This window comes from Pleurodeles waltl, chromosome 1_1 (assembly GCF_031143425.1).
Source record: "Pleurodeles waltl isolate 20211129_DDA chromosome 1_1, aPleWal1.hap1.20221129, whole genome shotgun sequence".
Lineage (NCBI taxonomy): Eukaryota > Metazoa > Chordata > Amphibia > Caudata > Salamandridae > Pleurodeles > Pleurodeles waltl.
Genome location: NC_090436.1, coordinates 1,005,466,241 through 1,005,493,288, shown reverse-complemented (window position 1 = coordinate 1,005,493,288; position 27,048 = coordinate 1,005,466,241). Strand labels below are relative to the sequence as shown.

General features: G+C 49.8%; 1 protein-coding gene across 6 annotated transcripts in view; it reads right to left on the bottom strand.

Annotated features, from left to right (window-relative positions):
* The window catches only part of LOC138291300 (ankyrin repeat domain-containing protein 17-like), a 1,121,799-nt gene that overhangs the window by 101,602 nt on the left and 993,149 nt on the right, over positions 1-27,048 (bottom strand). For all 6 annotated transcript variants that reach the window (XM_069230308.1, XM_069230310.1, XM_069230309.1 and 3 more), the window contains exons 28-29: positions 25,610-25,759; positions 4,034-5,634 (exon numbers count right to left, since the gene is read on the bottom strand). In XM_069230308.1, coding sequence (XP_069086409.1) covers positions 4,034-5,634; positions 25,610-25,759 — 1,751 coding nt within the window. The remainder of the gene's footprint in view (positions 1-4,033; positions 5,635-25,609; positions 25,760-27,048) is intronic.

Below are 27,048 nucleotides of genomic sequence, written 5' to 3'. Positions count from 1 at the left end.
GCTTTTTCCATACTTCACTGGCTCCCTATTAAGCAGCGTATTTATTTCAAGACCCTATGCATTGTTCACACAGCCCTGCAAGATAAGGGTCCAATGTTCTTTAGAAAGTGGCTATATCTTTATGTCCCCTCTTGAAGTCTAAGGTCCTCCTCCTCTCGACTTGTGACCATCTTGCGGTCTAAGAGAGCCTGGGGGGCCAACTCCTTCTCCACCAAGGCCGCTCGTCTCTGGAATGATCTTCCCTCTGAACTCCGTCATGAACACTCAGAACTGCTTTTTAGAAAAAAACTTAAGACCATTCTTTTCTGTAGGTAGCTCTCTGAATTCTCCTATTGCTAGCACTGGTCAGGTTAGGTTTAGCGCTGGGATGCCTTCGGGTCACTACGCGCTTTATAAATCCTTAAAACTAAACTAAAACTAAACTGTGATGTCATGAAGGTGAGTGCCCCAGCCTCTCTGTGATGAGTTGTGTCTGTGGTCATTCTGACCGAGGCACAGGGTCTAGAAAAGGCCGCCCCTTCAATGGGGTTGGTAGTGTTCCACCACTGCAGAGAACAGGGAGTGTGGAGGTCTAACACTAGATCTTCCAGGTGACCATGTGATTCAGACCACTGACGAGACAGACACTGGTGTAGGGGATGCATGTGAAGCCTGGCATGGGTAACAATAGTGGTGCAGAACGTCATCATCTCCAACAGTCGCATAACGGTCCTGCCTTTGTAAGTATGATTCTCTTGAAATAGAGGGAGTAGAGGGGGGTGTGGGCCTTGAGGTAGTCGCTGCTTGGCAGTGGAGAAGGAGCTGCGTGAGGTAGAGCTCTTTCCTCTTGTTAGGTCTTTAGGAGCATCTGTAAAAGCCCCTAAAATAGGCGGATTGAGGCTGCCTAGGGTGGGATGTAGATACTTTAGATGTGGAGGGTTTGTAAGAGCCTCTAAACCCAGGGCGACAAAATGGGCCTCTCTTTATGGGGGCTGAGGGGCACCCATAGCTTTTGCTGTGTCTGTGTCCTTTTTGAGCTTCTCAAGGGTGGTTTCCACTTGAAGCCCAAAAAGATGCTCCTTGTCGAAAGGCATATGAAGGACCCCTTGCTGGACCTCTGGTTTAAATCCAGAGTGGTGCAGCTAAACGTGCCTTCGGGGGAAAGGCTCTGGGGTTTATGGCGCATGCAGCTGTGTCAGCGGCATCCAGGCCAGAGTGAATAGAATTATTGAAGATTATGTGCTCCTCTTCGATTATTTTATGTCCTCTCTTATGGTGCTCTTCTGATAAGAACTGGAGGAGCTCCTCCATTTCGTCCCAGTGAGCTCAGACATACCTGGCCAACGATGCCTGTGAATTGGTGATACATCCATGATTTGCGACCTATTTACCAGCTTCATCGATTTTCTTACTTTTCTTCTCAGGGGGAGAAGAGTCCAGTGGGCTGGCTATTTGTTTTTTTTTTTAGCCGTTGTGACTACAACTGAGTCAGGTGGGACCTGCAAGCTATTGTAAATTGTGTCAGAAGGAGCAGATTTATACTTTTTGTGAACTATAGGCATAATAATCCTAGAGGGAACCAGCTCCCTAAAGATCTTGTCTATGTGATGAAGTTTCCAGGGAGCATAGGGAGATACTGACTGTCCCTATGTGTGGAAGTAAGGGTATTGAAGAAGAAGTCTTGCTCGACAGATCTCTATGCAGCTCCACATTGTGAATGGCAGTTGCTCGTGCCACTACTAATTGATATGATATTGTGTCTTTTGGTGGTGAAGGGCATGCCGGGTAGTGGTCAGGGTCATTAGAGGGGATAGGGTCTGGATCATAAGCATCCCACAAATCTTTGTTGTGTTCTGGCTCACCTAAATCCCCAGAAGCAAACAAAGGGGAACTCTGAGAAGTGTAATCTCCTGGGGTAGGTGAAGCAGGAGGATGAAAAGGGGTAGGAGGTGGAGGCAAGAAAGGAGGTGGTGAAGGTGGTAAATGTGAAAGAGGAAGTGGAGGAAGAGGTGGGGGATGATGGCCTATGTGGTCAATTAGTGGCCTTGTCCCTTGGTCGTCTTTTTCTGAGGTGAAGGAATGTCCAAAACCTCCTGGAGGGAAAGCTTCCTTTTCAAAATGAAAGGAGAAGATGGCATAGCAATAATACGTCCTGCACCCTCCTGAATTTTGACGCAGTGCCGACGAGCTTCCATAATTTATAGGATAGGCTCCACAGAAGAAGGGGTAGCAGAAGACTGGTGGGAGTCTCTCTGTTCTGATGATTTAGGCTCTATGTTTCTGCACCGAAGATTTTACCGGCACCAAAGTGGAGGCTGGAGGTGGTCGGCTCTGGGCAAAGGCTTGAATCGCGGCAGAGACTATCTCTCTCTGTCCGATGAAAAAGAGTGAAGCTGAGGACGGTGCCTTGGTCCTGGCACATGGTTTAGGTGCCAAGCCGGAAGGCAGGGCAGCCAAAGTAGCCTTTCGGTACCAACCATGGCCTGCTGGCAGTGGTTGACAGGCGACCTTGAGAAGGGGATTTTTAACAGTCTAATGGTGGGCAGGAGAAGCCATGGTACTCACAGGTTGCGCTGAGATGATCTTGTGGCTTTCGGTGCCCTATTGGACATTGGAGTCTTAAAGAGTTTTGAATGGAGAGGGTCTCTTCCTCCTGTGCGGGCTCTTCCTGACATGTTCCTCCCGAAAATATCTGGGGTGTTGTCTGGAGTCTTGTGCGCCATTTCCAACTAACGTGTTCTTTGATCCTGAAGGGTCTTCTTCGATCAGTAGGATTTGCAGGCGTCACAGTTGGCCTCTCGGTGATCTGGGGAAAGGCAGAGATTGCACACAAGATGTTGGTCGATGTGCAATAATTTTGCGTGGAACAGAGGGCTGAAGCGGAATGGAATCCATTCTATCAGGTTAGCATGTCCATTGGTGCTGTGTGGAAGGTAGGCCAGAGTTGGAGGTAGTCGCCCCGAAGGGCAAGCGTTCAGTGCCCATCCAGATGAATCGAGATGAGAGCTAAGGTGAAAGAAGAGCGAGCAAGAACAATACCATCGAGAGAGGGTTAGATGAGAGATTTTGAACCAGAGCGAGTCGAAAGATGGACCGGAGACACACACGTCTGAACCCGACGGCAGAGAGAAAAGAATCTAATAAATGAGTCAATGCCCACGCGCAATATTACAGAGAGGAGGAGTTACTCGATCCCATGACTTGGAATACTTCTTAGAAGAAAAACAACTTGCACCACTACAGACCCAAAAATGGATGGGAGAAGGATGCCAACTCCTTCGGGGACTAAAAGCTATTTTATTTCCACCTACACTTTCTCCTCTCCCACCTTGTGTAGGGAGTGTGCTGGACCACACAAACCTGGATCCTGAAATCTGTGTCTGCAGTGGAGATGCAAACCTGTCACTGGTTTGTAAACCATCAATTTGTGCAACAACTGACACACGAAAATGTTCAAATTTTGCCAGGCATTTTTAGTGTGAAATTGTGACTTGGACCAGTTCACAAACTTATTTTCAAGACACAAAAATGATTAACCCTTAGAAAAACCACAAAATACAGCTTCAGTGCAGATCCATTGTTTTTTTAGCATGTGGAAAATAACCAATGCCACTTCAGTGGAGCACATCTAAGCAGCTACCAACACAAAGCTACTCATTTGCCCAGACAGTTTAACTTGAAAAATCTCCAATGAGACTAAACCAAGAGATATTCATTAAAATAAACAACTGTGTAAGAGGAATAAGCAACCACTACAGAGGACAAAATCGAAATAAAATAGGTGGGGACAATAGCACAAGTCATCACAATGCTCATGTCTGTTGCAGCATACAAATCCCAGAGTCTAAGTAATCTCCAACAAGGTGAAAATTACTGAAATTAATGAACCATAGAAATACACAGGCAACACATATTGGGGGGTAGAGATAAAACTGAAGCTGCCACACTAATAGTCTGATGTCTTGTAACATGTAAGCAGAGCAGCAAACTATTTTGCAAATCACATCAAATCCTTTTTTAACATGTTATAAATGACCAATTTGAGAACACTCACCTGAGGGACTTTGAGCTGGCCTTTGCAATGGTGGCCGAAAACCAGGAGCTTTGGAAGTATCAGATGGAAGCATAGAATCAGGTTTTGGCAAGTAGGAGGACTGTCCTGATAGCATGGTATCTGATGTAGACTGTGCAGATCCACCCCAGAATGCATGAGCAGCAGCTGAACTGTTTTCAAAGAGGGTGCTAAAGGGACCAAATGGCATTGAACCAAAGTTGGCGGCCTTGGATTTGCTTGACTGTTGAGCTGAATTTTGAGAAGCACTTTGTGTGTTTATGGAGGAAGGATGGTGGACTGAAGAAGGTACGCTGTGAGGCCTTTTAATGTGATTCGCACTCAGTACTGTAGAAGGAGATGTTTGTCCAGGCACAGGGTTCTTATGAGCTGGGTTTGTTCCTTGAACAGGTGGTCTGATAGCAGTGGTTTCCATTTTAGCTGTGGCCTGCGCAGATCCCACTGATGGAATAGAAGCAACTACTGACAATGGGGTAGAACCACTGACTACTAAATTAGAAGTTAATTCCGCCCTTGGATCTAGAGGAGCAGCTTGAGCCTGTAAAACAGGAGATCGTGTACCTTGAGAAACAGATGCCGGAGGCTGTTGACAGACAGGATGAATAGAGGCGACTGCTCCGGAATTAGCACTTGATTGCTTTCCACTGACTGAATTACATCCATCCAAAACTGGAGCAGAACACACTTCATGATCGGAGGACAATGTCCCTTTATTTGGAGAGGACGTTAGAGAGTCAGATGGGCTGTTTTGGGAAACACCTCTTGGCAATGATGGAGGTGAGGGGGATGAAGGGGATGACAAGGGATAGTGTTCTTTGGCAGTTGGCCCGGGATACGTGGAAGTGGTGGGTACAGTAGTGTGGTTGCTTGCTGTGGTCGCAACCGTGGTTGTGGTGGCATTGGAAGTCTTCACAACAGTCACAAAAAGCTGCCTTCTGACTGAAGGGGAGCTAGGGCAACCACTCAAGGATGAGTTAGGCACATTAGAAGGAGCGCTTGTTGTAGATGTTGGAGTAGAAGACACGCCTGAATTCACCTGAGGGCTACTGACGGTCTGGTTAGAGTGGCGAGGCATCATGTGAGGTTTAGTAGAATTAGCAGCTCTTGCAGGGCTCAAAGGCCTAACAGGAAAAGGCCCCCAGGTAGACTGGGCGGGGGGGAAAGTACCACCGAAATGTGTCATAGGCAACCTAGGTGGTCGTATTTGTTGAAAAGTCTGAGCAGCAAGCAAAGCGTGTGCAAACTGAGGAGGAGGGTACGCTAAAGGAAGAGAAACTGGGAAGCCAGGTCGCACATTAGTCACAGAGTTCTTAATGGATTTGTGGGCAGACGAAGAAATTGCAGGCATTGTGATAACTGTGGCAGTTTGAGAAGTTGACGATACAGTCATTGCTGCTACTCTGAGCCCCATGATTGAACTGTTCACTGCTGCAATGCCGGCAACTGATGAAGAGCCCACTTTGGAGTTTGCTGCAGAGTTTTTTAAGCGATTCTTTGGAATAAGTTCATCAATTTCTTTGTCTGGATCCTTAATGAGGGCGTTGATTAAGTGCGTTGCTTGTCTGGTGGATTCTGTACCTCCCCTAGATTAAATGGGCAGGTAATACAGACAAGGTTAATACTTCTACTTTAAAATTATACTTATGTACATTTTATGGTCTCAAACCTCTGAGTATCACATTTATTTTTTGCACAGAAAACCAATTTCAGTAAAAAAACAATCCATATCAAAACACACCAACAAACAAGACAACCCACTGATATGTTTTCATGATTAGGGTAAGAATAATGTAAGAGTAAAAGTTATGATTAATGACACGTTGAATGCTGTGAGTTAAGTCAAAGTTCAAGTTAGGCTTACAGTAAGGGAAAGGGCAACTGTTACAGAAAGGCAGGTCCCAAGCAACTTTTATTTATTTTATTTTTTATAATATAAGTAACTTAAAAAAGCAAGTTACTTTCCCCATTACAGAGTCCTCACCTTAGAATACTCCCCAGGAAACTGACTGGATCTGGAAACTTCTTCAAGCAATGAACTGGCATGCAGCTGTGGGTTAGGGGGGGCAAACCATATACTAAGTAAGTGAAATGCAAGATAGTGAACCCAACCCAAGTTAAGTGTGGTAGTTAACTAGGGGGAAGAACGAAAACACCGGACGCAAGTACAGCAGGTGTCCTCAGCGACCAGGTGCAGCATGGATACCTACTCTGTGGTCCCATAGACTAAAACAGGGAAGTCACGGCTGGAATTCACAAGTTTCATGACCCTTCACAGTGGAACCCGAGGAAACCCAAAGACAGGAAGAAGGTTGGAGAGTGTCCCGACCCAAGGATACACTGAAGACAGGAGTACCTACACTAGGGGACGCGGATGCGCAGGGGTGAAAGGATGCTGCAAACCCTCGCTGAAGTCAATGGAGACCTTGGTTGTCCAGCTGCGCCCAGCTTCACGACCCGTGGACCAGGCCAGTGGAACCCAAGGATGGATTCCGGATGTAAAAAACCTGAAAAGAAAGGGGACAGAGTCAGCACCCTCGGAGGTGCCCAGGTGCCAATGGCCACCCTAGTAGAGATGAGGTTCCTGCAGGTTGATGAAGGAAGGAGTCCAACTGTGGGGTCCAGGAGCTGCAAAAGATCCAAGAAGTCATCTACGAGCTTTCCAAGTCGGTCTGCCGGATTGCAGGAGGGTCAGTGACCAGCGAGGCCACCAACAAGCACTGTCAAATGCAAGCAGGAGCTGAAGATGGATTTACAAGCTTTCGGAACCAGCAAGGTCCAGGAGACTCCACCCTTGTGGGGGGAGTCAGGGCTGGCCCTCAGAACACAGGGAGGCCAGGATAAGTTGTTGGAGTCCCCACGAGTGACCCCCCACAGGCGATGGACACAGGGACTCACAAGGAGGCCTCAGCAGCACAACAAAACAGAAGTCCCATTTAGCAGGAGTTGCAGAACAGAGGCTGCTCTTCGGACTGCAGAGTGCTGTAGGCTGGGGCTTATTGGTGCTCGAAGATCTCTTGGAGGAAGAGCCAACAAGTGTTGGCAAGAGTAACAGTTGTGGTGTACAGGGGCGCTGTTCCAGTAGCTGCAGCAGCGGCCCGCAATCTCTCAAGTGGATCAGAAGGCAGGAGGGACCCGAAGAGAACCACAGAACCACCACCTGTGAGCAGAACCTTCATGTTGCCCATGGGACAGCAGGATCCACCAGACAGTCATTATCTTGAGGTTTCTGCGGAGGCAGGGGAGTGACTCCTTCACTCCAAGGGAAATTCAGGTGCAAACAGAATCCTTGTGACCCTGGAGAATGCATGGCCTTGAATGCTGCAGAATTCTTGCAGGATCCGAAGAAACAATGTTGCAGTGGCAGCCTTCCCACCAGAAGCAGACTTGCTTCGGTTCCAAAGCAGTCCAGCAGCGGTTCGAGAGGCCAGGTGCAGAAGATGTCTTGCAGAGAGTTACTTGTGGAGTCCTTCTAGATGAATCTGAGGGCCCACCCTCTGGGAGCCCTTAAGTAGCCCTAAAAGGGAGTTGGTCACGGTCTGAAGTGATGTAGAAAAATACCACGGCTGGCATGGTTACCCCCTAACTTTTTGCCTTTTGTTGATGCTAGTTATGATTGAAAGTGTGTGGGGACCCTAACCAGGCCCCAGCACCAGTGTCTTTCCCTAAACTGTACCTTTGACTCCACAATTGGCATAGCCCTGGCACACAGATAAGTCCCTTGTAAATGGAAACCCTAGTACCAAGGGCCCTGATGCCAGGGAAGGTCTCTAAGGGCTGCAGCATGTCACCCTAGGGACCCCTCACACAGCACATGCACACTGCCTCACACCTTGTGTGCGCTGGTGGGAAGAAAAAGACTAATTCGACATGGCACTCCCCTCAGTGTCATGCCCACAACCCACTGCCTGTGGCATAGGTAGGTCACCCTTCTAGCAGGCCTTACAGCCTTAAGGCAGGGTGCACTATATCACAGGTGAGGGCACAGCTGCATGGGCACTATGCCCCTACAGTGTCTAAGCCAATTCTTAGACATTGGAAGTGCATGGTAGCCATCATGAGTATGTGGTCTGGGAGTCTGTCAAACAAACTCCACAGTTCCATAATGGCTACACTGAATACTAGGAAGTTTGGTATCAAACTTCTCAGCACAATACATCCACACTGATGCCAGTGTGGGATTTGTTGAGAAATGCACACAGAGGGCATCTTAGATATGCCCCCTGTATACCAGCCCAACTACTAGAGCTAGGTTGACCAGTTTCTGCCAGCCTGCCACATCCAGACGGGTTTCTGGCCACATGGTGTGAGTGCCTTTGTGCACTCTGTGGCCAGGAACAAAGCCTGTACTGGGTGGAGGTGCTTCACGCCTCCCCCTGAATGAACTATAACACCTGGCAGTGAGCCTCAAAGGCTCAAGCCTGGTGTTACAGCAACCCAGGGAACTCCAGCTAGTGGAGATGCCCACCCCACGGACACAGCCCCCCACTTTTGGCGGCAAGTCCGGAGGAGATAATGAGAAAGCCAAGGAGGAGTCACCCTCCAGCCAGGACAGCTCCTAAGGTGTCCTGAGCTGAGGTGACCCCTGCCTTAGGAAATCTTCCATTTTGCTTTGGAGGATTCCCCCCAATAGGATTAGGGATGTGCCCCACTCCCCACAGGGAGGTGGCACAAGGAGGGTGTTGCCACCCTCAGGGACAGTACCCATTGGCTACTGCTCTCCAGCCCTAAACACACCCCTAAATTAAGTATTTAGGGGTGACCCTGAACCCAGGAAAACAGGTTTCCTGATGACCTAAAGAAGAAGGGCTGCTGACCTGAAAGCCCCGCAGAGAAGACGGAGACAACTGACTTGGCCCCAGCCCTACCGGCCTGTCTCCAGACTCTCAGAACCTGCAACAGCGACGCATCCAGCGGGACAAGCGACCTCTGCCAACTTAGAGGACTGCCCTGCAACCCAAAGGACCAAGAAACTCCTGAGGACAGCGGCTCTGTCCAAACAACAAATAAGAAACCAACTTTAAATGGACTCATGCCTCACTCTGAAAATGTGAGACCCCAACACTCTGCACCCGATGCCCCTGGCTCGTGTCCAGACGCACCAACACTGCAAAAAGGACCCCCAGGTGATTCCAACGACGTGAACACCCTGAGACGACCTTCCTGCACCCCCACAGTGACGCCTGCAGAGATAATCCAGAGGCTCCGCCTGTCCGCGGTTGCCAGGTAACAAAGAACCTGATGCCTGGAAGAAGTACTGCACCTGCAGCCCCCAGGCCTGAGAGAAACCAACTACTGGTGCAGGAGTGACCAGCAGGCAGCCCTCATCGTTGCCCAGTCTGTGGCTGGCCCGAGAAGCCCCCCTGTGCCCTGCTTGCATCGCAAGAGCGACCCCCGGGTCCCTCCATTGATTCCTAACTAAAACCCGACACCTACTTTGCACACCGCACCCGGCCGCCCCTGTGCCACTGAGGGTGTATTTTGTGTGTCTGTGAACCCCACCCCCAGTGCTCTACAAAACCCCCCTGGTCCACTCCCAGAGGGCGCAGGTACTTACCTGCTAGCAGACTGGAACCGGAGCACCCCTAGTCTCCATAGGCGCCTATGTTATTTGGGCCCTACTTTGACCTCTGCACCTGACCGGCCCTGTGTTGCTGGGTGTTTGGGGTTGACTTGAACCCCCAACGGTGTGCTGCCTATGCCCTGGAGACTGAACTTTTAAGTGTTTTACTTACCTGATAAACTAACTACTTACCTACCCCAGGAACTGTTGATTTTTGCAGTGTCCACCTTTAAAATGGCTTATTGCCATTTTTGCCAAAACTGTACATTACTGTTTTAATTCGAAGTTCCATGTTCACCTATGCCAAGTACCTTACAATTTATATATTTGCTTCAATTCTAAAATAAATTAAGAAAATAATATTTTTTTAAATATAAAAACATATTGGAATGGAGTAAGTCTTAGCGTGTGTTCCTCATTTATTGCCGGTGTGCGCACAATAAATGCTTAACACTACCCTCTGATAAGCCTACTGCTCGACCACACTACCACAAATTAGAGCATTAGTATTATCTAAATTTGCCACTTTCAACCTCTAAGGGGAACACTTGGACTCTGTGCATGTCATCTCTCACTTTGAGATAGTATATACAGAGCCAACTTCCTACACAATGTTTAAGAATGGACTTAGTAGGGCATATTGCTCATACAGCTATGACCTCACTGGTGGTATAGTGCACCCTGCCTTAGGGCTTTAAGGCCTGCTAGAGGGCTGACTTACCAATGCCACAGGCAGTATTTTGTGTGAATGGCATCCTGAGGGGGATGCCATGTTGCCTTTGCCTTTTTTCTCCCCACCAACACACACAATCTGCAATGGCAGTGTGCATGTGTTAGTTGAGGGGTCCCTTAGGGTGGCACAACACATGCTGCAGCCCTTAGGACCTTTCCGGTCACAGGGCCCGTGGTAACACTGATACCTTTTACAAGGGACGTATCTGGGTGCCCTGGGTGTGCCAATTGTGGAAACAATGGTACATTTTTTTGATAAACAAAGTTGTATTGTTTTTAAAAGAGGAAATTACAAAACAACTTGCACAGGTGAGCACAGTGAGATCCAAATCCAAACACTGACAACTGACATTAAAACATTCCAGGGAACAGACTTCGATCCATTTCTTGACACAACACAGAGTCATGACCCCTCCATTGGCCTATAGCAGCAACCCCAGCCACTTTCCCCATACCTTTTCATGTTTACGAGGGCAACCCCTAGTTTCATACACCAGTTTTACTTGGCTTGTGCACCAGTCCACCACCTTTCTCCACTTTTGGATGGACGGACCTGTGGAAGAGTTCCAGGCGGCAGCAATGTGCCTCTTTGCGACAAGCAGGGCCGTACCCATGAAGGCACGGTTCACTCGTAATCCTCCCATTTCCTCCATCACACCCAATAAGACTAGTTTGGCGGACATCTGTAACTCCCCCTCCAACACCATGCTCAGTTCATGAGCTACCTTACCCCAATATATCTGCAATGCTGGACAGGACCACACCATTGGAAAAAATCCGCTGGTTCCCCTGCACATCGTGGACACTGAGCAGTGGGGCGAAGACCAGCCAGGTGAAGCATTTTAGGTATTAGATATGCTTTATGGAATAGTACAATTGTACTGCGCGAAGCCTCACCGACACCGCCAGCACCCTAGGTGCCATCAATGCCTCCCTCCATTCTATTTTTTCAAAAGCCCCCACCCATGACTCCCATTTAGTCCTAGTCGAATCCAGATTTCCCGGAGTATTGTTCACTAACATTTTATAAACCTGGGAAACACCCTTCTCTTCCAGATTACCCATGAGCAGCTTGGCCTCGAGTGGGCTGAACTTTGACACAGGGCCCGCGGCTGGCAAGTGCACCCCCAGAGCATGCCGAAACTGGAGGTATCAAAAGATCTGCGTCCGGGATAGCTGAATGTCTGCCTGCAGTTCCTGAAATGATTTCAATGCATCACCTTTCCACACATCTACTACCAGCGAAATACCCAACAGATCCCACTCCACAAACCCTTCCAGTGCCGCCATTGCACTCAGTCACCTTCCCTGCCACACCGGAGTTTGATGGGTGACAATAGCATTCCACTGGGTGTGCCATAACGCAGCACGCCATGCCAAGAAAGCCACCTTTGTTACCGCTTCCATGTCCCGGGGGAGGGGTGCACCATATAGCATATAAAGGATACGCGGGAAACCCAGTATCTCCAACTCTACCTGATAGGCTGGGTCTGCCCACCCCCCCAGTAAACCAATCAAAATCACCAATAGCTGGGTCGCCAGGTGATATAGATAAGGATCCGATGTGCCCAAGCCCCCGTCGTATATTCCTCTCTGGCAGTGTTGTGCAGCCACTCGATGTCTCGCCCCTTTCCAGAGGAATACCGTGGTGGTGCTCTCTAGAGCTTTGAATCACGAGCATGGGATCGGGAGAGGAAAATTCTGAAATACATATAAACGTCTTGGTAAGACCATCACCTTGAACAGGGATACATGGCCTATCACATTTAATGGCAATGCTTGCCACCTCTACAAGTCTGCCCTGATGCACGCCAAGAGCAGGCAAGATTCCTGGCCCACATCAACTCAAGCAGAAGGGTCACCCAAATACCGAGGTATTTAAAATGGAGTCTGCATAAGGGTATCGTGTCTTGCCAGTCGAAACAGTCATGTGAACTCGTCAGGGGACCAACACTGACTTGGTTGGGTTCATTTTAAGTCCTGACACTTGTTCATAGCGTCGTAGAAGGTGGAGACTTAGTGGGCCCGTTATGTTGGGCTTTTCCATATACAGCAGGACGTCATCAGTGTACAAGGCTATCCTGTCCTCACGAGAACGTCCCCATCTCCAGCCATGACATAATGGGTCTGTCCTGATCATCTAGGCCAGTGGCTCAATAGCCAGGGTAAATAGGGGGGGGGGGGGGGGGGGTACAAAGGGCAACCCTGCTGCGTGCCCCGACGGACTTCAAAAACCAAAGACAGGGCCCCATTGACCTGCAAGCGGGCCCTGGGGTTGGTATATAGTGCTCAGACCAGGAGGCAAAACCTCGGTCCAAAACCCGCCCACTGAAGCACCAAAAGGAGAAACCCCCAGTCCACTGAGTCGAAGGCCTTTTCAAAGTCTATAAATAGGAGAGCAAGGTCTTGGGTCAGTCGGTGGCGTTCAGCCAAAGCCAAATGCAATCGGTGGATGCAATGTTGTGTGCTACGAGTTGCCATAAACCTGCACTGGTCGGGATGGATTAGCTGCGGTAGAACCCTCCTGAGACGAGTAGCGAAGATAGTGGCGTAGATTTTGACCTCACTGTTAATCAGAGATATCGGTCTACAGTCAGCACATTGTAGCGATGGGGGCTGGGTTTTAGGAAGCACCACAATGGTAGCAGCGTCTAGTCCCACCGGGAAGGAACCTTGTTCAACTTCCGTAAAGAGTACTGATAGGTGCAGCACCAGATCCTCCCGGAATGCCTTATAATATTCTGAGGGAAAACTATCAGGTCCCTGGGTTTTTCCTGTTCCCAGCGCAGAAATAGCAGCCCAACTTCCTCCACACAGAGGTTCGTCCAGGATCTGCACCTCTGCCAGGGGCAGCCGTGGAAGGGGGACATCTTCCAGTAGCTGGTGGGCAGTCTGGAACGATCAATGTCAAAGCCAGATACAGTGTCTGTTAATACTGGGCGAAGGCATTAGCTATTTCTTGGTGTCCTGAGACATGGACCCCTTTCTCATTGTAGATATCGGGAATTATCCTAGAGGTTGGATGGTGGGACGCCAGCCAGTATAGCAACTTTCCAGTTTTGTCCCCCCCAACCATAAATCCTTGCAGTGGTCGCCCACCAAAGGTCCTTTGCAGCTTCCAGAGATTGATCTCGGATTTCCTCATGCATTAATAGAAGCTGTCTAGCTACCCCATTGCTGGGCTTCACTTCTTGTTCAGCTTCTAAACGCATTGCCCGTACCTCCAGTGGTTCAATATTTTGAGCTCGAGAGCACTCCTGATCTCGTATCGGGCGTTTAGCTGCTCCTCGCAGGACCGCTTGCTTGCAGCCCACAAGGCTCCCAGAGAAGCCACTGACCCCTCATTAAGAGCAAAGTACTCACAAAGTGCCCGCCCGCAGCTGCCCGACGTAAGTCTCATTCTGCAGATACCATGCATTCAGTCGCCACATAGGGCAAATCAGTGATTGGTGGGTCCCACGGCAAATCGAAGGGGTGCATGGTCGGAAATTCCTCGAGCTAAAATTTCAATATGGGAGAGGCAATTGAAATCAGTGCTTGGCAGAAGCACCAAGTAAATTCTAGATTGCGAGCCGTGGGCCACCAAGGTATGTGTAAACTTCGGACGCCGCGGATACCAAACCCACCAAGCATTGCAGAGTCCCGTGGCAGATAGCCACCCCGTGAGTCCCACCGCCATCGTCTGACTAAGTCGAGAGCGGGCCGGCCACGTCCAATGCAGGGTCTGCGTTGAAGTCTCCACCCAGCATGGTGAGTCCTGGTGGTAGTTCAAGGAGTAATTTAGTTATGTCCTTAAGGGTCCCACGCACCATCGTAGATGGGGCATAGACACTGACCACATTAATCTTGACACCCTTGACCTTCCCAGTAATGGCCACGTAGCGTCCCTGCCGGTCTCTCCGTACAAGGACTGTCATTATGCGAAATGAGCGGTGCAGTAGTATCGCCACCCCGCAATCCACGTGCAAACCCTGCATGGTACACTATCAAAACCCCTATGAGCTAAAAAAAAAAGGGGCAGTGATCGCCCAAGAGGTGCGTTTCCTGCAGCAGGAGCGCATCAGGTCAGTATCGGTGTATGAAGGTAAATACTGCAGTGCGCTTAATTTTGTCTAAGAGACCATTAACGTTCCATGATATAACCTACGTCGAGCTCATTGGGCGGTCAGTATTAGTTGCCGCAGAGCTGCTACTGGACTCTGCTGTGTCTTGGCCTGGGGTCCCCTCTTTGTTTCGCCCATGCCGCATCAGAGTGCTCGCACTTTGTCAATTGGCTCCCAGGACCTCTTATCCTGTGCATTGGCAAACAAGAACAAACATATCAACATATTAGCAAACAATAACAAATACCTTAGACAAGGCCTAAACTCCCACACCCCCAACTCCCACCCCACCCTTCCCCCCAGAAGCATCTGTCGCCCTTATATATCATCCCACTCCCGAACCTAGTGAGGTGGAACCATAACTGATTGAGCAGTGGTGGACCTCTCAGTTATGTCTTAACAGAACAGAAACACAGTAAATGGTAAGTACTTGCATATAGCATTGTTCTTCATCAAGGTAAGTAGCACCTTCCCTGAATTCATCTCCCCTCATATAAAGTTACATTGTGGGGCTGCAGGATAGATCAGAGTCATCCAACGACCGTGCCTGCCGCAATCTCTGTGGTTCTGGACTCCCCCTGTGCCCTCAGGACCCACCTGCGATCATTGTCCCTGCAGATCCATGGGTGGGGCTTCCAAGGGGGAGTTCGAGCGAGAGTTGTGGCACGCCCTGCGCCTCCTCGAGCGCATTCGATGGCGCTGACCAGATGGCCGCTTCTGCTGGCTGTTTGGCAGCGCTCTGTCCTGGGTCAGCCTTTGTCTCTCACCGGGTGGACCCAGTGGAACCTCCTCCATCAGCCAAGTCCACGCCGCAGCCCGCTGTTCAAAGCAGTGAGTTATTTCCATGCACCACATGGAGCTTCACTGGAAACAGAAGACGATATATGTCCATTGCCCTCAACTTCTGCTTCACTTCAAGAAAGGAGCGGCGTTGCTGTTGCACATCCTTAGTATAGTCGCTAAAAAGGAGGACCTTCACCCCATTGCAAAAGAGGCCTCCTTTGGAGCGTGCCTCCTATAGCACAGCTTCTCGGTCTTTGAGGTTGAAGAGACGGATTATCAACAGCCTAGGCGGGGAGCCTGGCGGAGGCCTCGACTGTAAAGCCCTGTGAGACCGCTTGATCGCAAACCATGGGTTAAGACGGTCCACCAGCATCCAAGAGCGGACCCACTCCTCCAAGAACAAGACCAAGGATGGCGTTGCTGTGTTCTCCGGAAGGCCTACAATATGAAGGTTGTTGCATCTGGACCGATTCTCAGCATCCTCGTCCCTCTGGTAGAGCTCTTACGTGCTGAGCTGACAATGCGGAGACTTGTGCCTTAAGGGCAGTCACGTCGTCTTTCACTGTAGAGATCCTCGATTCTGCCTCCGTGATTAGAGCTGTGGCATTGCGGAGGTCTTGCCGAACCAGGGCCACATCCACTCTAACTTCACCAATCTTAGTCTCTACAGCTGTCTGGGATGCCTGAATAGCTTGGAGGATTACTGCCAGGTCGCCGGATACCGCTGGCTGATCACCACCCCACTCGTAGCACGTTCCTCGGCACGGGTCCCACCAGAGCCCGTAGTGAATTGATCTATGCGCGTGCGCAGTCGATTTCTGCATCAATTTGTCCTTGCCCATGGCTACTTATCCAGCTCAGATGCAGTATACGTCCCCGTGGTGGAAGTCTACCGGTGAGGCCGAGCACACGAGGTTCCAGGGCCGTCATCGTCCTTCTCCACGGCCCCAAGCCTGACGGGCCCCTCCGCACTCCACAGGGCAGCAGGCTGGGCTCCAGGATCCTGGGGTCTATGATCGCCAGCTCACTGCACTCATCGCCGCCCGTAGCTGTCCGTCATCAGAGACCATCTATTGGCCTTATAGGCTATCCAGGTCACGTCCTTCTGTTGATGCTGCGTTTCTTACCCCAAAGTCTTGCGCTTATCCTGCCGCTGTTCTGCTGGTTCCGCAGGCCCAAGAGGGGGGGGGGTGGAAGGGCAGGGGTGGAGGAGGCACCCCAGCGAGCTGTCCTCAACTTGCCGCTATCTGCCACCGGGTCATCCCCTCCACACCTACTCAGGGAAGACCGGGCTGTTCCAGCCGGAGAAGTGGAAAGGGAGGGGAGGTGGAAGGGGGGCCTCTCCTTACTGCATGTGTGGCCCCCCTGATTTACTACCACCACCACCACCACCCCCTCAGCTCACCCGATCTCCGGGCCTCAGTCTTGCTGCCCTTCCCCTCCCGATGTCCGGGCGATCTGGTCCGTTCCTCCGCCGGTCCTCGTGGCGGGTGCGCTCACCAGCGACTCTGCCCGCAGCTCCCAGCTGCGTCGCTCTGGCTTCTGCGCGGCCCTCAAATTGGAGCCAGCGCCAAGTCGTCTCGGGCCCTCGCCACCACCAGTATCGACGCAGTCACCCGCTGTCCGCCATTTTAGGTGCGGGCAGCCACGGGCTAGAAAGCCAGACGGCTTCTCCAATTTCTTCTGGGGGGCAATGCAGTCCACGGAGCAGGAAGGTGCCACCGATGAAGGCAGATTACATACGCGGCTTAAGGCGGAGGACGGAGGGGTCCGGAGCACTACAAGAGTGCGACCGCCATCTTGACGCCTTAGCCACGCCCCAACAATGGTACACTTTTAGTGAAAGAACACTGTTGCTGGGGCCCGGTTAGCAGGGTCCCAGCACACTTCTTATTCAAGTCAGCATCAATATCAGGCAAATATTCAGGGGTAACTGCAACAAGGACCCATTTTCCTACAATCACTCATCACGGTCAGCTTCAGGTGGGGAAGGGAGAGCGATCTGCCGCTGACCCAACCACAGCCCAGCAACCGCAACTGCAGATGTGTTGCAGGCGCCTCAAAAATCTGACCATAGTTAGAGAGGTCCTCTTGATGTTTGAGCCCACTGAGACTGCAGACTGAATGCCACCAGATGTGCTCGACCCGCAGGAGGCTATAAGACCAAGCAACCTCAGAGTCTAAAAACCAGGACAGAGGCTGAAAGATGAGAACCACTGCCTGAATGTCCTGGACACACTTCCCGGGGGAAAGGCATGAAACCTGTGTCCAGAATGGCTCAGATTAAAGCTTGCATGAGGAGTCTAGTGTGACTGACACATGTAGTGAACCACAAAGATGACAGGAAATTTGCAGTAGTCTGGAATTGGTTGACGACTGCAAGGGGAAAGTCTGCCTTTTACAGCCAGTCATCGAGGTAGGTGGGAAGGATAGGACCCTAAACTTTCAAAGGTGTGTTGCCCCCACCTCTGTCACGTTTGTGAACACCTGAGGTGCGCTGGGGAGACTAAAAGGAGCACAGTGAACTGAAAATGCTCCTGTCTAATCGCAAACCTCCTTTAGCACAGATGGGCCTGTAGGATGGAATACAGGCATCCTGCAGATCTAATGCCACCCTCTAGTCACCAGGGTTGAGGGCAGTGTGAGCACTTTGAACTTATCCTTCTGGAGGAAGGCATTTAGAGGTTGCAACTCTAAAACAGGATGAAGGACTCCATCTTCCTTTAGCACCAGAAAGTAGAGGTGAAAAACAACCAGGTCCTACTTCTGCGTGGACACCCTTTCAATTGCCCCTAATAGCTCATTAGGCCAAAAGGGCTTGCACTTCATGAAAATGGACAGATGGCCCTCCGTTATTCAGACTGGGAACAGTGGAAAGTGTGGCAGAGTGTCAATGAAGGGCAAGGACTACCCTTACTGGACTATCGGCATGATCCACCTGTGATGTTATGGTCTGCCAACTTGACAAAAATCGTTGGATCCAGCCCCCTACTGGCTGGCTGTGCTCCATAAAGAGAACGCTAAAGGGGTTCACCAAGTGGGTCACAAAACTGCTTGGCACCTTGCTGTAGCCCATTTAGCTGTCAGTATGGGGCGTCTCTGCTGAAACCACATAAATAACAGTAGGACTCAGGCGGCTGGCGAGGCCCGGCAGACAAGTCCAGGGAGCATGTTGTGGCCCTACTTTCTTTGAACAGCTCTAGAGTGGAATTTTTCTTGTCCCCAAACAGGAGTCCTGTCAAAGAGGATGTCAATGAGGGCAGACTGGAATCACCTGATAAACTCGTTGACTGCAGCCAGGTGTGGCAGCGAATGGTAACACTGATGCCAATGGCTCAACCAATGGAACGTGTGGGATCCAAGCCACAAGGAATTATGAACTTAGATGCATCACAGCAGTCCAGCATAGCTTTGGTTGGGAAAGGTCTGAGATCTTGCAGGACCCCTTGGGAGGACTTGAGCCACTGAATCCCAAAAAGTGTGGGATTAGTGGCCCTTCAGTCAACTAGCAATGAGAGACTGGAGTGCCAAACCTGTGGAAGAAAATACCTTCTCCCTAGAGGTTTCTACTCTCTTGGACACCTTATCAAAGGAAGTATTCAGGAAAGTCAAGCTAACTGAGGCCTACTCCACCAAATGCAGGGCTGCTTATGGCAGGTCAGTGGAGTTGTGCAATTAGGCGGTTTATGAGGGGGCCAGAGCAAGGTTTGGCCAAGCCCCCTAAAAGGGTATCATGTGAGGCCTTCACTAAACAGCAAGAAGGGAACAGTATTAGGTTGCACTTCAGACAAGACATTGGTATTGACCTCTAAAGTGGGGAACGTGAGGTCAAGATCTTCAAATGCCCTCCGCATTACCACCAGAAAAGCACTTTCCTCAGAAGCAGGACCTGCGGGTGTGAGGAGGTCAGTCAGGGTAGGAGTTGAGGCCACTAGCATCCTGTAGGTTTTCATACCAGTTATCTTTATGGTAAAGTTAGCCAATCTCATCAACTTTATCTAGCCTGGATATGGCGGAATACTCCGTGGGGCAGTCTGCCCTTAACCAGTCGACGAGGTAGGGGAAGACCGGTACCCCCAAACTCTGATGGTGTGCTGTGATTACAGCCATCATGTTCGCATCCTTCATGTCAAAATCTGCCATCCAGTCTCCAGGGTCTAAGGCAGACAGTAAATATCTGATCTTGCCTCCAGTTAGTTTATTTGGGGGGGCGGAAGGAGTGCAGGGAGGGACTGAATCGTACATTGCCATCTTGGGTGTTGTCTTAGCAAGCCAATGCCTCGGCCATGAAGAGCTGAAAAATCTGCTGAGGCGGTGGAGGGGAAGGAAGTTCACTGAATTTAAACCCCTTGCCATAGCCAAAACAGAGTCAAAATTGCAGAAATTGCAAAAAGACCCAAGAAAAAAGTGCTACGGCTCTGCTTTCCTTAAACCAGAGTTGTATCTGCCTTTTCACCAAAAAGACAAGAGTCATCAAACAGTATAACCATCAAGGATACCTAGAAACTTTGCTGTGTTGCCATTACTTTGATTGAGTCAGGGATACCATGTGGCCTGCTGCAACTGCAGGCAATACTTGAGCTATTGTGTCACATCGGGCGTGGTAGCCTAGAAAGCAACTGGCAATCACCAAGCACAGACTAAGCCTTTATGGAAGTAAAATATGTTTGCCAAAAGTTTCAATTCTTTTAGGATGTCAATCAGGTGTTGTAGTGGGGAACATATTATTAGTATTTTCCTTACAGGTTGAGGCCTGCACCAAACAAACGCTCAAATTCAGGACGCTCTGTAATAAAAGCTCGGTCTTGCAGTACTGGGCGCCCGCCAAGAATTGTGCTCCAGCATCATAAGCATACTTGTGAGGACCAGTCACAGGCATCTGCTTTTGAAAATCTCTACGCAGCCTGGACCCTGTCTATTTGAGGGGAGATGGGGGGGGGGGAGGGGGAGGGGATTTGTTGCATTTTCCCCTTGCACACTGTGGAAAGAATTTTGAAAAATTGGTCAAAAAGAAGGAGCTCCAAATCCACTTCTGAAACAGTGTAAAGAAGGAACTGATTTTAGCACCCACAGTTGGTGCTTAGATGTGCTTGATTCATCACTTAAGAGAGTGTACAACATCAGTTCAGAGCATCACACAATGCCACCTACAGGCGTGCAGGAGTACTCCTTTGAATTTTCTGTACCCAGTCTGACACAACACCTGGGAATAATTCACAAGGTGAGGAATCTGTGTTCAGAAAAGAAACCAGTAGTCTACAAAATGAGGTTAGTCACAGTACAATTCCAGTGCATTACTATTCCCCTGTCTGTGGGAAAGTGCCTTTTTTCGTGGCTTGGTTACTGCCATTTCCTGCCTACTGTCAGTGTGTTTGACTGTGTTTGCTGAGATCCTGCTAACCAGGACCCCAGTTATTAGGCTCTCTCCTCTAAATTTGGTTGCTACTAATCTTTCCTTCCTACAATTGGCATACTGGTCCCCCCATTGTAAGTCCCTAGTATATAGTACATGGGTACCCAGGGCATTAGGGTTCCATAGGATCCCTTATGGGCTGCAGTAGTCATTCTGACACCCGTAGGGAGCCCATGCAAAGAGTTCTGCAGGCCTGCCATCGCAGCCTGCGTGAAGTGGATGCATGCACCCGTTTTCACTACAGGTTACTGTAGGAAAATGGCTCCTTGTTCCAGTTAGCCCCCCACTTTTTGCCTGATATTGATGCTGACTTGACTAAGAAGCGTGCTGGGACCCTGCTAACCAGGCCCCAGCACCAGTGTTTTTTCACTAAAAATATACCATTGTTTCCACAATTGCCACACCCCTGGCCCACAGGTAAGTCCCTTGTAAAAGGTACCAGTGGTACCAAAAGCCCTGTGACCAGGGAAGGTCCCTTTGGGCTGCAGCATGTGTTGTGCCACTCTAAGGGGCCCCTCACCTAACACATGCACTCTTCCACTGCAGATTGTGTGTTTTGGTGGGAATGCCAGTGTTGGATTTACTAAACAAATGCACACTGAGGGCATCTTAGAGATGCCCCCTGTAAATTACCCAATCCTTCAGTGCAGGACTGACTAGTCTGTGCCAGCCTGCCACCGAGTGACAAGCTTTTGACCCCCTGGGGTGAGAGCACTTGTTCTCTCTGAGGGCAGTAACATAGCCTGCACTGGGTGGGGGTGCTTCACACCTCCCCCTGCAGGAACTAAAACACCTAGCAGTGAGCCTCAAAGGCTCAGGCTACCTGTTACAATACCCCAGGTCACGCCAGCTAGTGGGGATGCCCACCCCCCAGACAAGCCCCCATTTTTGGCGGCAAGTCCAGGGGAAATAATGAGAGAAACAAGGAGGAGTCAACCCCTCAGCCAGGTCCCCTCTTTAGGTAACCAGAGCTGAAGTGATTCCCTCCTTGGAAAATTCTCCATCTTGTTTTGGAGGATTTTACCCAATAGGAATAGGGGGTGTGCTCCCCTCCCCAAAGGAAGGAAGGAGGCACAAGGAGCGGGTAGCCACCCTCAGAAACAGTAGCCATTGGCTACTGCCATCCAGCCCTAACACACCCCTAAATTTAGTATTTAGGGGCAACCCTGAACCCAGGAAATCAGATTCCTGACGACCTAACAAGAAGGACTACTGACCTGAAAACCATGCAGAGAAGGAGACGACAACTGCTTTGGCCCCAGCCCTCCTGGCCTGTCTCCAGATTCAAAGAGCCTGCAACCGCAACGCATTCAGAGGGACCAGCGTCCTCTGCCGACTTAGAGGACTGCCCTGCAACCCAAAGGACCAAGATCTCCAGTGGACAGCAGCACTGTCCAAAACAACCAAGAAGAAACCATCTTTAAAGGGACTTTCACCTCATTCCTGAAGCGTGAGTCCCCAACACTCTGCACCCAGCGTACCCGGCCCGTGTCCAGAGAAACCAACACTGAGGCGAGGATCCCCAGGCGACTCCCACGAGTGTCCACCCTGAGACGACCTCCCTGCACCCCCACTGCGACACCTGCAGAGAGAATCCAGAGGATTTCCCTGACCACGACTTCCCAGTAACAAAGAACCCGACGCCTGGAAGATGCACTGCACCCGATGGCCCGAGAGGAACCAACTACGGGTGCAGGAGTGACCAGCAGGCAGTCCTCATCTTTTCCCAGTCAGTGGCTGGCTTGAGAAGCCCCCTGTGCCCTGCCTGCATCGCCTGAGTGACCCCCGGGTCCCACCATTGATTTCAACACAAAACCTGACGCCTTGTTCACACACTGCACCCTGAGGGCATATTTTATGTGCCAGTTTGGGACCCCTCCCTTGCCCCCCCAAATGTGTGTGTTCCCATTTATTGCCTGTGTGTGTACAACAAATGCTTAACACTACCCTCTGATAAGCTTAACTGCTCGACAACACTACCACAAACAGAGCATTAGTATTATCTATTATTGCCACTGTCACCCTCTACGGGGAACCCTTGGTCTCGGAGCACACTATCTCTCACTTTGAGATAGCATATACAGAGCCAACTTCCTACAGTCACTACACCAGGTCACTATAATTCACCCATGTGGTAGGCCCTTTCAGCCCAGAGGGCAGGGTGCAGGTACCTGTCTGTGAGAGACCCCCTGCACTAGCAGAGGTGCCCCCACAAACTCCAGATCCATTTTCCTGGACTTTGAGGGTGCGAGGATGCCATTTTACGCGTGTACTGGACATGGGTCACTACCTATGTCCAGCTACATAATGGTAACTCCGAACCTGGGCATGTTTGGTATCAAACATGCCAGAATCATACCCCAATACTGTTGCAAGTATTGTAAGTATGATTCCTTTCACTCTGGGGGCTCCTTAGAGGACCCCAGCATTGCTACCACCAGTCTTACAGGGTTCTCCAGGCAGCCCAAGCCGCTGCCACCCCTTAGACAGGTATCTGCCCTCCAGCTGCTTGATCTGATCAAGCCCAGGAAAGCAGAACAAAGGATTTCCTTTGGTAGAGGGAGGTAACACCCTCTTCCCTTTGAAAATAGGTGTGACTGGATTAGGAGGGGTAGCCTACCCAAGCCACTGGTTTGCTTTGAAGTGAACATTTGGTGCCCTGTGTGCATAAACCTGTCCACACTGGTTGAGGGACCCCCTGTCCCTGCTCTGGTGCGGAACTGGACAATGGAAAGGGGAGTGACTACTCCCCTTGTCAATCACCACCCCAGGAGTTGTGCCCAGAGCTTCTCCAGAGGGTTCGTAGGTTCTGCCATCTGGTTTCTCAGGATGGCAGGGAACTCTGGGAGCATCTGAGTGGCCAGGCCAGGCAGGTGCCGTCAAAGCGCCCTCCTAATGGGTGCTTACCTGGTTAGGTGACCAACCCCCCTTTCAGGGCTATTTAGGGTCTCTCTCTTGGGTGGGTCCTCAGATTCAGCTTGCAAGATTCCAGTAGGACTCCGCTTCAACCTCTGCTTCGACTTCTGGGCACTGGAACAGCAACTGGACGCCCCAGGAACCGACAAAAGCTGCTACAATGAAGAAGACTCTTCTGCAACTGTTTCCACGTCTCCTACCACCTGTGCAACATTTCCCCGGTCTTGTATCCTCAGAAGACTGCAACTCTTCAGCCTGCACAAGAAGAAGGAATCTCCCTTGGTGTGAAGGAGTCACTCCCCTGCAACCACAGGCACCTACAACAAGCGACTGGCTGTGTGGATCCCCTCTACCGCTGAGCTTCTTGGATCCTGCATCACGGATGGTGGTCCGGAATAGTCCTCTTGGTCGTTTCTGCCAGCTGTCCAACTTTGGTGGAGGTAAGTCCTTGCCTTCTCACGCAGGACAGTACCCACGTGCACCCAGTCTCTTGCTGCTGCCAAGGCTTGTTTGCACCTCCTCCAAGGGATCTTCAGGCGACGTGTAGCTCTAGCCCCCAGCAGTCCATCCTGCAAAGCACAGACTCCTTTGAGGTTCTCCTGCAGTGTGGGATCCTCTTTTGTAGTGCTGCTTGGGCTTCTTCTGCTACTCCTGTGTCCCCGTCCTGTGGGACTCCTATGGGTGCTGCCTCTGCTCCTGTGGACTCTGTGACACTAATGGTCCCCTGTGACTCTCCCTCCTGGGTTGAGACCTCCTGGACCTTTGCTGGTCCCCGGCAGCACCTCTTTTCCACTAACTGCGAGTTTGCCTTTGCCAAAACTTGTTGGTAGAATTCCTGCACCGACACCAGTCTGCAATCTTCCTTCCAGTGTGGGGAATCATGTGCATCCATCAGGAACTCTTCTCCGGCTCCAGGGCTGCAGTGCTAACCTGTTCATCACCACTGACCAACTGCTGCATCCACAGCTGGGTAGGTAGTAGCCTCTACTCCTCCTGGACTCCACTGTGACTCTTGGGCTTCATCCCCTCTCTCCATTAGTCTGCTTTCTTCAGGAATCCACCGCTGATTTTCTTGCAGGCTTGTCTGGGTGTCGTCTTTATCTTCTTTTCCTCCTTTTGGGTAGTTTGGGGGAAAGTCCAATGTTTTACTCATGCATTCCTGGTCGCCGGGGGTGCTGTGTTTCTTACCTTTGTGGTTTTCTGATACCCCAGCTTCCCCCTACACATTTTACTTACCTAGGTGGGGGTACCTTGTTCGCATTCCATTTTTTTTGTTTATGGTTTGTGCTCCCCCTAGGGTCACTATTGGTTATTGCTATTTGTACTGTTTTCTAACCTTTTCTATGCCTATTTCTGATTGCTAATGTATATACTTAGCGTAGTACTTACCTCCTAAGGGTGGGTTACCTGTCTAGTATTTTGTGGTGATTTGTTCCAAAAAGAAAGTACCTCTATTTTTGTACAACTGAGTGTTTTCTTTCATGTATGTACGCACTGTGTGACTGTAGTGGTATTGCATGAGCTTTGCATGTCTCTTAGATAAGCCTTGGCTGCTCATCCACAGCTACCTCTAGAGAGCCTGGCTTCTAGACACTGTCTACACTTCACTAAGAGGGGATACCTGGACCTGGTATAAGATTAAGTACCATAGGTACCCACCACACACCAGGCCAGCTTCATACACTGTCCATGAGTGAACATCTCAAAATGAAGAACTTGGCTTTTTCGCCAATGGCTATATGATGGCGTGTTTTTCAGCAGTAGCATTTAGCAAAGTTAGTTTGTATTCTCTGTTAAAAAATAATTATAAAATTCTCACTATTAATTGGGGGTTTCCAAAGTTGGTAATGAGAAAAGGCACGGAGACAGCCTGCCAGGATACTTATAAACATACACATGAACTGGAGGTAAACCTATCAGAACTAAATCTCATGATTCAAACCAGTGCTTTACACCACAGGGCACATAATATCGTTTGCTATAAAACACAATAAGAAAACAATGCTCACCTATTTACATCCTCTAAGAAAATAAAGTCAAAATAAATATACCTGATAGTTATTATTCTGTCCCCTGTTTTGTCTTTCTGTTTATCAATGTCTATATGGGCACCTGTGAATTCACGAATAGCATTGATGTTACACCCTCCACGTCCAATGACTCTGGAAATGACTGTGGATGGAACAGAAACTTTCTTTGATCTGTGAAAAGAAAATGTGTTTAACTTTTAACATTGCTTTCACCGATTTCTTTAGCTTCACAATTGGCATAGCAGACAATGATTTTGTACACATTTGCATCAATAACACTGTACAGATTAACAAACAAAATTGACTATCATCGATATTAAAAAGGTAGGGATAAAACGATTTCAGTGAAGGTACGTCAAAATAACTTGAAAAGGAAAATGTTACTTATCCTGTACGCATCTGATCGTAGCACAAAGTGCTCTCCGTTCTACACATACAAACCCCCCTCTTATTTGACACTTCTTGAGTTTTCTAGCCATTTTACTGAATGCATTTGCTAAACATTATAAGATAGTTATCGTCAAGTGATCTCTACTTTAATTCTGAAGCCACACCACTAGGTGATCCGCACCTGATTACCCTATTAGTAGCATGTTAGTGTAGTTACAGATACTCTGCACAATCCGGCTGTTTATTGTTGGGCCCAGATATTAGCATTTGTTTTTGAATACCCTCTGTAAGGAAATGCCTTCCTTAGCATGGTTACCCCCTGACTTTTTGCCTTTTGTTGATGCGAGTTAGGATTGAAAGTGTGCTGGGACTCTGCTAACCAGGCCCAAGCACCAGTGTTCTTTCCCTAAACTGTACCTTTGTTCCCACAATTGGCATAGCCCTTGCACACAGATAAGTCCCTTGTTAATTGTACCCCTGGTACCAAGGGCCCTGTTGCCAGGGAAGGTCTCTAAGGGCTGCAGCATGTCCTATGCTACCCTGGGGACCCCTCACGTAGCACATGCACACTGCCTCAGCTTGTGTGTGCTGGTGGGGAGAAAATGACTAAGTCGACATGGCACTCCCCTCAGAGTGCCATGCCCACCTCTCACTGCCTATGGCATAGTTAAGTCACCCCCTCTAGCAGGCCTTACAGCCCTAAGGCAGGGTGCTCTATACCACATGTGAGGGCATATGTGCATGAGCACAATGCCCCTACAGTGTCTAAGCAAAACCTCAGACATTGTAGGTGTAGCATAGCCATAAAGAGTATATGGTTTGGCTGTTTGTCAAACACGAACTCCACAGTTCCATAATGGCTACACTGAAATCTGGGAAGTTTGGTATCAAACATCTAACCACCATAAATGCACACTGATGCAAATGTGGGATTTATTGTAAAATACACCCAGAGGGCATCTTAGGGATGCCCCTTGAATACCAGTCAGACTCATAGTGCTAGGCTAACCAGGTTTTGCCAGCCTGCCACAACTAGACTAGTTTCTGGCCACATGAGGTGAGTGTCTTTG